Source organism: Mycteria americana, chromosome 12 (genome assembly GCF_035582795.1).
Source record: "Mycteria americana isolate JAX WOST 10 ecotype Jacksonville Zoo and Gardens chromosome 12, USCA_MyAme_1.0, whole genome shotgun sequence".
NCBI lineage: Eukaryota > Metazoa > Chordata > Aves > Ciconiiformes > Ciconiidae > Mycteria > Mycteria americana.
The window spans coordinates 12,514,109-12,525,999 of NC_134376.1; the positions used below are offsets into that span (position 1 = coordinate 12,514,109).

Sequence of the window (11,891 nt, forward strand, 5' to 3'; positions counted from 1 at the left end):
TCTTATTTTAGTAATATTAAGTAAACACCATCTAGATATTTCATCACAATCTAGAATATCTGCTTTCAAGAAATCCAAAACCAAAAGCTGAGAAAGCTCTCATTTACTTGCAGCCAGAAGACAGCTTCTTTGGTGACTGCATGCCTTTAATATGTCACTTATTCTAGGATTTATAAACAACCCTGAACTTACTGCTAACAGTAAGCTCTAATAGGAAATATTAATACCAACGTCATTACCTCTGCTACAGGACTGCATCACTCTGCCACAACCACATTTCATAACCAAAGTACTACCATACACAAAGCCACAGAGAATCCAACTGATAGCAAGGTCAGAGAATATTGTCTTTCACTACTTAACAAGTAGATATTACTCTGATCTTACCATTATAATAAACTAACCGCAATTATATAACCACCGCAGAACCAGCATGTTTCCTTCATCCTCTGGCTACTACTAAAACTAGTACTAGAGAACACATACCACAGTACTATTGTGTCCTCTCCACCCTGACTTTTCACACCATTTTGAACCTAGACCTCACTTTCAAGGTGTTTCATGTCACAAACCTTGGATGCATCAAAACACTGTTGCACAACAGAACACTTCAATAGAGAAAATGACCTGTGAAGAGTTCAGGACAAGGGCAATCAATAACCTCACTGTTTTCTGCTTTAATTATCTCCATGCTGACTTTGCTTTCTCTCACCAATATACACACACAGTGTACACAGCTGTATACACACAAAGTAACACAGCTGAATGTTAAAAAAAAATTACAATTCATTAATACACTCTTCCATCCACTGGGAGAAGATGCAAGAATTAGTGTCAGAGAAACATAACACTATGTGCTACTGGAAGCTATAGATATTCTATCAATATATTAAAAAATCCACATAGAAAAATTCTTGAAAACACCTCTTTTTTTCAGATTAGTTCTCAAGCTCACTTCTTGAGATTCCATTTTATAGACAGAAGCTTTATTTTACCCACTTCCAGTGTAAGTAACAGAGTGCCAGATATTGTTGCAACACTGAATTAATTAAATGTACAAAAACAGATTTCCACTGTATTTTCCACATTTTACTAGAGCAGTCAGAACAATGAAAAATCTCATCTCTACAGCCTTACAGTTTCTCCTAAGGCCTTAAGGGATATATTTAGGCAAAGATGAGGGATAAAGTAAGCCAAAAAAGGAGAAGAGAATTACTAGCAGAATTAAGATTTTTAAGTAATCAGAAATGCTTATACTTGGCATTTAACAGAAAATTATAAACATACCCATACCTACTATAGAACTAGTAGTTTTTCAACTAAAGCCCACAATCTGTATAAGCACATGCACTTTCTGTTCACTAAAAACCGTCAAGTTGCATTTGTTACATAATTCTAGGCTGTGCTGTTCTATTCACAGATTTTAGATAGAAATTATAAAATAAATACTAAGCTTTAAAATATTCAAATGAATCACCACAAACCAGTTTAATGCAACTTATCTTTGGAACATTATAGAAATCTTCTCTTAAAGGGAAAAAAAAAGTCTAAATTAATCACCTCTGAGGTTAAGTAGATCAGACCTTACCTAGATTTCTTATCCGAAATACTAAAAATATACAGTAAGGCAGTATTATCAGTAACTTACTTCCAGCTCAAGGTCTGATAAATTAACTTCCTCTGAAATCTAAAATCAAAAGACAATTGTGTTACTAATACTCCACTTACAAAAGTGTTTCAAAGTAATAATGTTCACTTAAAGCCAGCTCCATGTTCATTTGTAGAAAGATTTTTAAAGCATAAGTCACTGCTACCAGAACCTATAGGCTTGGAAGGGTTTTACTGAATTCTGATGTTCTGTGGCCAAGCTGTTAAGGCATTTACACTATTTTGTACAGTTATCCACATATTTTCTCATAAGCAAATATTCTGTAGTCATGATTACTGACTACAGGTACAGTGATGTTACCTTACCCCCAGCTTCACAATGTTCTAGTATTTCTAAATTTTTTTTTTTTTAAATAATAGTACTCTCCAAACACGTGGACTCCAAAGCTAAATAGACTTTGGGAAGGAGACCCACTAAAACCAGTTTCAATACACAGTGGCAACTATGAATAACTGATAGCTCAATAGATTTGAGAAATTTGTTTATAAAATACATATCCAAGGCTTATGGAGCACTTCAGCAACAGCAAAAGGAGGCTCACGTATGCAAGACTTCTTGGGTACACTTAAATATGTTGTCACTACATGCAGAAGTTATGGCTCATAAAGGAGAGTATAACATCCATATAAGTTACCATGTTTTCTCAATCTTCAGAGATTAGTCAAATGTAGATTTTGCTACAGTTAAACCAAGTAAAGATATTCTTCCTTGTCACTCCCCTAATTCTGTATGGCCAAAATAAGTAATTTTTTTTAGAAGATATGTAATTTCAGAAACTGACCCTGTACATGGCTCCACTTCCAAACTTTCATTTTCTTCATTCTTTAGTAAGTCTTCTATCTGTTCCCTGGAAGAAATAAATAATTTCCTTCTATATCTACTGTTTTCTTTTTATGATGTTTACAGTTCTCCCCAAAAGACAAGAAAACACTTCATAACAAAGAGAGAACTATTTCACAACTAGTGAACTAATAAAAATAGCTTCAACATACAAACATGTCACTATTGTTCATGTTTTAGTTTCAACAACATCAGAGGATATTAAACAATTTTACTTACACTACTTTCTCAATGAATTTTTTCTGATCTTCAGGGATTGTTACAGGACACTTTGTGGCATTAGGAGAAATGTATGACAGTGATCCTGCACCATTGGCCTGAGAACGTTTTTCATCATACTGTTCCCTCAGCTGTCTTTCTTCCTCCTGATTTAAATATGGAATTCCTAAAAAAAAAAAAAAAGGGCATTTAAAAGTTCATCATAATTAAAGACAAATTAGGGAGGTATGATTTAGCAAAGACTTATTACTAATCAAGCATTTGCCAGTGTTACACCCCTGAAGGCTCAAAACACATCCTTCCCTTTCAGTTATCTGTTCTAGATCCCATCTTTATCTGTGCATATACAGGCTTCCTTCTAGCACATGACAGATTAGCTGGTACCATTGGACTCTTAAGAGCTATATGCCTCATCTGCACAAGGCACAAGCCTGAGGACTGCAGAGCTGTAGATCATAATTATAAAAACATTTAGCACTCCTCTTCCTTGCTATCTGCATCGCTTTAATAATAGACCACAGCAGCACCTATTACAATGCACTGATATTTTTTCTAAAATGTCATTACTGATCCATTACAGAACTACATAACTTGTTAATCTACCTATTTATGTTTAGCCACCAAACAAAAATAAACAACTAAGCACTTAACTAAATAGGGATTCTATTCTGTTGAATCTATACAATGAATTCTTGGAAAGGGAGTAACTATCAGCACAATTGTAGATCAGATAAGAATAATTCTAAGAACTTCATTATGTGTTAAGAGAGTATCATGAATGGCTGCCTTTTTCTTTTTGCAGAAAATGAAGAAAGATGTCATCATAAGTTTTGCAGACATTAAAAGAAAGAAAAAAAAAACCAAAAACAACTCACCATTGCGAAAAACTTTATTAAAATCAAATCCTTGGTTTGCTAAAAAATCTATACTTGAACTCTGCAACAAAAGAAAATAGCTTTACAATTGGGAACTGTATCTGTGGCATAAGAAGATCAATTTTCCATTTCTTAAGAAATTATACTAGGTCCAAAGTCAAGAGCAACCAAGTTCATGACCCTAAAGAAGCCACAGCAAGTTTACGCTGTGCTACTTTTGTTATTTATTTTCAACTTCCATAAAGTACCAAAACAATAAATACACTGAAGGGATAAAGATGAAAGAACAAGGTCTGTGGAGGGTGGAAATTAAAGAAAGCAAAATGTGATTCAGGAGAACAAATCTGAGACCAGAAAAATGCTGGCAATAGCCCAGGAAGCAGTGAAAGTGAGATAAGTAGATGGGAATAAAGGATCAAACAGAAAAAGCAAGGGAGCAGGAAGTCAGACAAAAAAGGAATACAAAAATAGAATCGTCTTGCCAGGTTTGGAACATTATCTCCAAGTCCAGAAACCACACGATTTAATGTGTAACAAGATTTAAAAACTGAAGTCAAAGATATTCCCTTAAAGCTCACTTTTAGGGATTGCTCTTAACTGATGTTTATTTCTTCTATAAGAAAAAAAAACAAACCCCAGAAACTTATGTTTATCTGCCTTTTAAGCTGTTAAAAAGAACCAACCACTCCTCTCTCTACAATGATGTAGAGTTTTCCTGGAAATATTTTTTAGAAGTTTGCTGCAGGTATACCTTAACCAACCAAAATCAAACTTGCTTTTCTACTAACCTGACAGACAAACTTGACATCTGGTGAACTTCTGTTAAAGGGTTTTGGAAAAATATAGAAATTAAATGACTTCATTATATACCTGTGAAAAAGATGAGTTGCATGTCATTAGAGCTTATCAATATTACTTCATAAATTTCTCAATTAAGAAAACAAGGAATAAGAGAATAACATACTTTTCTTCTGTGTGATCATATTTAAAAGTGCAAAGGCCAAACTGAAAGAGCAAAAAATCCATGGAATGCTGGAAAGGAAAATAAAACTTTGCATGAGAATAAAAATCGTACACATTTAAAGATAACTGGGGTGCATCCACAATAAATATGATTTCTCTCCATTTCAAAATTAAGCAAATCTGAATCTTAACCAACATTTGTTCTGTTGGTAATTTTGAAGTAAATACACCAGAGTTTTTCAACTAGTTTTAATCTCCATTTACTCATGTTACTACCCAAAGATGACTTGTAGTATGCACTTCCATTCCCTAAACAGCTGTCAGTCCTCCTTCTCAACATTTATTTACATCCCCCATGGTGTGGGAGCAGGCTGAGGGACACTGGCTGTATATAGTTTTCAAATACATGTAATAATACATTTAATGTTCTTCTGATCCATGGGGCTAACAGTGGATAATGTGATAGAAGTACTAGCATAGTCACTAGGCACTTTATCATCATGTCCTCTAGTATTTCACAATTGTTGGATCAATATCGGAGGGCCAAACACCCATTTTAAACACAAAGATGACATTGGATTATTCAATTCTGTCATGGGGGGGGGAATGGGTGGCAACAGGACATATAAAATTAGTCCTCTTATCTTTGAGTATAAAGATCAAAAATATCAACCATCAAGTTAATTTATTAGCTGGTAAAAGTTAAGTTTTAAGAAGTTGACAACAAAGAATTTGGGGCCGGCTTCTGATACACCAGACCTCTTACAAGGAGCAACAGAGACTGACTGCGCCTGAAAAGCCTGAATCATCAGCTACCCTGAAGCTCTCAAAGGCTCATATTCAGCCAGATGAACAGACTATGGCATCCTCTAGCTTCTTGGATGCTCTTCAGGGATTGGTCTCTGTTTTTATTGTCTCCTTTAGTGTTTGGAGGTTTTTTTTAGCTATAGCCTCCTTCCCAGTTTCTCAGTAGGAGCACTAACCAGTAATTCCCTCATCAATATTACTAAGTAGCATTTATTGACTCCTTGGACACTTCAGGAAACAGTATGTGCTGAGATGCTTAGCATTTCTCTTTTCTTATTCCTTACCTTTATGAAAAAAAAAAAAAAACACATACACCAAACCCACAATCCAAAACTTCACAGTTTTGACCTTTTGACTCTCACACACCATATGTTGTCTCCTGTGGTCATTTGGCTACTCTTCATAACTCTTTCGATGCCCTCCAGCACCTTTTTTTGGGGGGGGCTGCAGAGAGGCAAGAGGTGGTGGTGACAGCTGGCATTTAAGTTTTGTTAGGAAGAGTACATGCTGGCAGGGGAGGTAGTTTGGGAAGGACCCTAGTCCTGATGTAGTTTCTCTGTCACTGAAGTTGTCTTATCCAGTCCCCCTTTGAACTGATAAATTTTAACACTCTCAGCATCCTTTAACAAGTTCTACACATCTACTAACTCTTGCATGAGGAATCTGTCTGTTCTGACCATGACTTCTGCAAATTTAACGCAACACTGCCCAATTCTTGTGTTAGTAGAGACAATGAAACAAGCAATCCCTGTCTGCTCTACGTCAATCTTACAGACCTCTGTCATATTTCCCTACCTTGTCTCCATTCTGAACTAAGGAGTTCTAACCTTTTTTCAGCATTTTCATTTTAGTCAAGGTAAACACTTTACCTTTTTAAGTTTCTGATACCTTTCTTCTGGAGTGTCAAAGCCGTTGGTTAATGCACTAACAGAAGGCCCATCGCTGATCCCTGAAACATATTTTGCTTTGGGTAAGCTTTTCAAAATTAGCCACAGCAAAGAAATGCAACAACTGGTAATTTAAGAAAAATGTTTTCACTGAAAGTACATGTTAAGATTAGTTCAGTTCAGAAAGATTTTCTACTTCCTAAAAGTATGCACCTTAGCATAAAAGCCACCCAGCTTAATGGTAGTGTTCTAGCAGTAAAGCTCTGCTGCTCTGGTTCCTATTCTAAATGATAGTAACATGAAAAGATCTACCAGCAACATAATGTTGATGGGTCTTTACAACACAATGCAGGATCAAAGTCAAATTAAAAATGGAAAGAGTGCTGTCTATAGATTTATTGAATGACTTAGTCACCTTAAGCAATACAAATAACAACCATATTTCCATAAGCACCACATCTAACAAAACCTAATCCTGGTAACATTTATGTTTCATGGTTGACTGAACTCCATGTCCCAAAGCTAAAGCACTTATTAAGGCATCTCTCCGATGCACAGATCCTTCAGAGTTTACAAATGTCAAAGTTCTTACTGCTGTCTTTCCCTGTCCAAACACTTGCAGAGCCTCCCTTATTTATTCCAATCTCTTGCTTTCATGACACGTATGAAAATCTTTTTTTCCTGAGCTGCAGCTGAAATCAATTAACATGCTAAGATTACTGTGGGGAGGAAGTAGAAGCAGCATGAGTACAACATGTATATGACATTTACCTTTCCTTGACCAAAACCTTGCTATTGCACACATAAGTGGCTTAATCATTCTGTAGTAGCCTTAGCTTTAGCCGTTTCAAGCCAACGCTGAGATACGTTACATGAGCAAACTCAGGCACCTGGGACCCCACACAGATATTGCCAACAGTTCACAATCACAACACAGGCGCGACTGTACCTGAAAACTCCCCATCAATGGCCAGGAAGTCCGACTCTTCAATGGCTTCATAAACTTTGTTTAGGTTATCCTTAAAATCTGCGGGTAAAGGGGTAAAACATACCTGAGACTACTAGCGACTTCCTACCGCAGCCCGCCGCCCCTCAGGCGGGCAGAGGCGGCCCACACTTGCCGGCGAGCGCGGGGCCGGTGGCAGGGCCGGGGCCGGTGGGGCCTACCGCCCCGGGGCGCGCCCGCCGCACCCTCCGCCTCGGAGCGCGGGCGGAGGCCCGCCCGCCGCACCTCCCCCCTCAGGGCTGTCCCTCACGGGCACGGGGAGGAGCGGGGACCCCCGCCCCTGAAGGAAAGACTGAGGCCGGACCCTGCCGCCAGCCTGGCGAAAGGAATCCGGCACACCGGGACGTCCTCTACACCGCCGGCTCAGAGCCTCCCGCCGCGGCCGCGAGATGCGACCCGAGCACGGCGCGCAGGGGCGGCTGGTCACTCACTGCTTCTGATCACCTCCATCCCGCGCCCGCACCAGCCCGCCCGGGGCTCGGCCCGGCTCGGCACCACCCGCAACCGCCGCCGAGCGCTTCCGGAAACCGCCCCTCCCGCCGCGCCGCACGTGAGCGCTCACGTGAGCGCCCTGAGGCGGCGGGCGGGACGGCCGCCATTTTCTCCTGGGGCGGTGCCTGGCAGCGGGCGGGGGTTGATTTCTCAGCGTGCCGCCCCTTTGCTCCTACGCACGGCCCCAGGCCCGCCCTGCCTGGGCGGGGCGGCTGAGGAACGGCGGCCGCAGGGAAAGGCTGTCCGCCTGCCTGTAAAGGGCAGTAGGCCCACTCCTGCTGCCGCGGACTGTTAGGCCTGAAAATTGCCCATCAGCCGCCTGCCGCGTCGTGTAACGGCGGGAAAGGGCAGCCCTGCCAACCGCTGCGGAGCGGAAAAGGAGTCCTAAACCAGCTGATTTTCTGTGGGGTGTTCTGAAATGTCACGGATGTTGGAAAACACGGTCTTTGCCTTTCAGACCGGAAAGGCAGAACTAGCACCTGCAAGAAAGAAGGGATGGGAATTTGCTGAGGAGATACCAGGAGGATAGTGGAGAACTACTGGTGATTATGCCTTAATGACGAAAAGTCCGGAGGAACTAGTAGGCTTGAAGTATTACGGAAGAAGCATTTGTCTTCCTGTTAAAACGATAAAACCAGCAATTTTTACACATCATTGTAGAATAACTAAACAAAGCTCAACGCCCAGCAAGATGTCCCCCACACCTGTGGTGTGGAAGGAAACAACTGCCCAAGAGATCAGGTGTTGCACAAAAGCAGAAAGCAGAAGTTGTGGGCAAGGACAGTACACAGAGTTTAGCGTATGTGCTGCAGGTTTAGAGTTCACGCAGAAGATAAAGAATCTTTTCCAGAATTCCAGCAGAATGAAAGTAAATGGAAAATTCTCTGTAAATTGGGAGGTAATTTCTGCATAGAGTAGAAGATAGAGAATTATCCAAGACTGAGCGGAGAGAGATTTTAAAGATTCTTCAAGATTAAGTTTTGCCTTTTCAATATAAGAAATTTACTTTACATGCACTCTCAGCAAATCATCTCTATGATTAAATGGTGCTGAGTATGAGGTTAGTTAAAATAGTAGTAGAGATTTTTCTATTTTGCAGTAAATTGGCTGAAACCTACAATTTTTATCTTACTCCTCTTTTTTAAGAAATGCTCCTGCAGTTTCTAGTTAAAGTGCTCATGGAACTTTAACGTGCTTGATGGCTGTTTTAGAAACCTGACATTTTTACCCAAGTAGCTGACAAATCCAGGAACTCTTTGCTTCATTCACCTAGAAAATAAAGCTAAATTGCAAGTAGAAATGTAAGATGCTGTAATAATGTGCAGTTACTTAATAGGAATCAAAGTATTATGTGTTACAGATTAGACATTTTCTACTTCAACATGTATGTATTATTATGTATTTAGAAGGAAAATTTGAAACACTTAAGTGAATCTTTTTGGCTTTTTGTTATAGTTACTAAAAAAAGTTATTTTTAACCTGGAAGGAGGAAAAAGCATGAAGAACTTGAATAGCAGGACTAAACCAGCACAATTATAGTTAGCATTGACTCTGGTGATAGTACCTCCAAAAATATTTATGTGGTGTAATAATCCACACTATGAGTTAATACAGTTTTCCCTTGGATATAATATTGTATGCTCTATTTTTTTTCTGGTGCAATCATCTTGGAAATGTGCCCTGCATATAGGATACAAAGTAATCTTTTACAGTAACAGCAAAGTACTCTGCTGAATTAGGACAACTACCCATCTCAACCAATTTCTATCTGGTTGATAGTAGTCAGAACTACCATTTGATAGTAGACATCTTTTCTCTTTGAAGGTCTAATGTCCAATTAGTCCCCTCAGATTTACTTTTGGGTTGGTTTTTTGGGTTGGGTTTTTTTTTTTTAACTATTAGATGACTTCTGTTTGCATTTGCCACTATCATTACTAGTGTCCCAAACTGCACAACTAGAGCTTGAATAGATGGGAGTACTTCACTTTCCTTTTGCTTTCTGAGAAGATCTGGTTTGGAGAAAAATCTAATTTTTGATGGTGCAGTTGACAGCCCAGGTGCCTCATTCTCTGCCTTTGTTCCTCTTTAGGAAGAGTCTCCTCTTTACTGTCTTCCTGTATATAATATATTGCAATAAAAATGAAATGCTATTATGTGTTAAGAAGAATTTAGAACTCTCATAATATTTATTCAAGTTTTAATCCCCATTATTGTGTAGTTTCCCTTAATTAGTTTTCTGCTTGCCATTGTATATGTCAAGAAATGTTTCAGAGGGCATACATCTTCACTTTTGTTTAGTTTCAAAAGATAACATACTTGCCTAATTAATTAAGTACCTGCTTGGTTCTCTTCCCTGTATGTATTAAAGCAGCTGCACTTATCAATATGTAGTTTGTAATCAGAGTTCTTCAAATCTCTCAGTTTTTAAATGACAGCAGAAAAGGTTGGCTGGTTTCCAAATTACTGGGTACTCTTGGGAGAGAGCAATACAAACAGCTAGTTACAAGACTACATTGCTTTATTATGCATGACAGTTACAAACTAGAACAAAAAGGCCACATTTCCACAACACCACGTAAGTCTGCAGCACAGACTGTATCAAACACTTTTGTATGTTCTGTGGAAAGGACGAGATGAAATGGCCTCAAGGACGAGAGGAAATGGCCTCAAGTTGTGCCAGGGGAGGTTTAGACTGGATATTAGGAAATTTTACTTCACTGAAAGGGTTATCAAGCATTGGAACAGGCTGCCCAGAGAAGTGGTTGAGTCACCATCCCTGGAGGTATTTAAAAGATGTTTGGATGAGGTGCATATGGACATGGTGTAGTGGTGGCCTCGGTAGTGTTAGGTTTACGGTTGGACTCGATGGTCTTTTCCACCTATACGATTCTGTGATTTACTTCACATACTTTATGAATGTGAAGCTAAGTGAAAACACACACACAAAAAAGTAGTAAAAAACTAGATTCTAGAACAAGACCTAAATATTCTGGGCCATGTTTTCACCTGCCATGTACTAAGGTAGATCTAGACGAACTTCCTCTGATCTAGAAGAGGTTTAATACTTCCATGCTAGGGTAGTTAAAAGATTTGCTGATTGGGACTTAACTTCAAATATTTAAGTAAAACTACAAGTAAACTTAAGTATGAGCTCATTGGTAGATCTTTTCATAAAATAAGCCTTGCAAGCTAGCTTGTACAGACTTACCTGCTTGTCTGCGCTTCTTCTGTGCTGCTAGTGGTGTTTTAATTTGTATTTGACTAAAGCTGAAAACTGCTTTGGAATCCATAATCATTCCTGTGATCCCTCAACCATTATAGCTAGAATTTTTTGTTAAAAAAATCTTGAAATGGTGTGTATACTTGAGCATAAATGCCTGTTTATTCCATGTGGATAGGAAATTTGTCTAGTATTTAATGTATTACTTCAATGTATTACTTTAAAGAAGGCCAGAATTGGATCTTGATTGTTTTTGTCACAAATAGATCTGAGGAATAATACTGCAGTCTTGCTAACAGAACTCCATGTGCGAGTAAAGAAGCAATAACTGTTAAGTAAAACAACTAAATATGGAAGTGTGATATACAAATATTGGATCATTGCTCAAACAGTTGACGAACTTTTCAGCTACATGTTTTTCTGTCCCATAAGAAATCTGATTAGGATAGTTCTAAAGCAAACAAAACCAGAGCTATGTATGTGTCAGCATGGTAATAATTGTCCTCTGGAGAAATCTGGATAATGTGGGAAAGGAAACAATGACAGAGTATTATTTTCTTTATTGAAATAGGCTGGAATAATTAAAACATTAATGATTTGGTTTTGGTAACTCAAATGTCATTTGAACTGGACTTGTAGCTTGTATCAATCTGCAATAAGAACAAAATCTTTAAGAAAATGTTACTGTGTTGCACAGTGAAAAAATACATCTCACCAGTACTTTAAAAAATCACTCAATTTTCTTTAAACTCTAGTCAAAAAGAAATGCAGTAAGGGAACAGAGACTGATATAATTGTGAATGTGTGTATATACAGATATACTCTCACGTAGTAAAAATAGTCTCTGTGTGAACCAACCTGGTGCAGTATGTGTTAGCATTGCAGTCAAACTAGCATCTAAAAGTCTAATTTA

At 38.6% G+C, this 11,891-nt stretch overlaps 1 protein-coding gene across 5 annotated transcripts in view; it reads right to left on the minus strand.

Annotated features, from left to right (window-relative positions):
- PARN (poly(A)-specific ribonuclease) overlaps positions 1-7,860 on the minus strand; it is a 64,432-nt gene extending 56,572 nt beyond the window's left edge. Inside the window, exons 1-9 of one of the 5 annotated variants that reach the window (XM_075514804.1) lie at positions 7,698-7,856; positions 7,210-7,287; positions 6,243-6,322; positions 4,568-4,635; positions 4,392-4,473; positions 3,604-3,664; positions 2,729-2,894; positions 2,451-2,516; positions 1,649-1,687 (exon numbers count right to left, since the gene is read on the minus strand). In XM_075514804.1, coding sequence (XP_075370919.1) covers positions 1,649-1,687; positions 2,451-2,516; positions 2,729-2,894; positions 3,604-3,664; positions 4,392-4,473; positions 4,568-4,635; positions 6,243-6,322; positions 7,210-7,287; positions 7,698-7,716 — 659 coding nt within the window. In that variant the 5' untranslated portion in view covers positions 7,717-7,856. Of the gene's footprint in view, positions 1-1,648; positions 1,688-2,450; positions 2,517-2,728; positions 2,895-3,603; positions 3,665-4,391; positions 4,474-4,567; positions 4,636-6,242; positions 6,323-7,209; positions 7,288-7,697 lie in introns of all 5 variants that reach the window. The other 4 variants (XM_075514807.1, XM_075514806.1, XM_075514808.1 and 1 more) reach the window with 4 other exon arrangements.
- Positions 7,861-11,891: the final 4,031 nt, after the last annotated feature.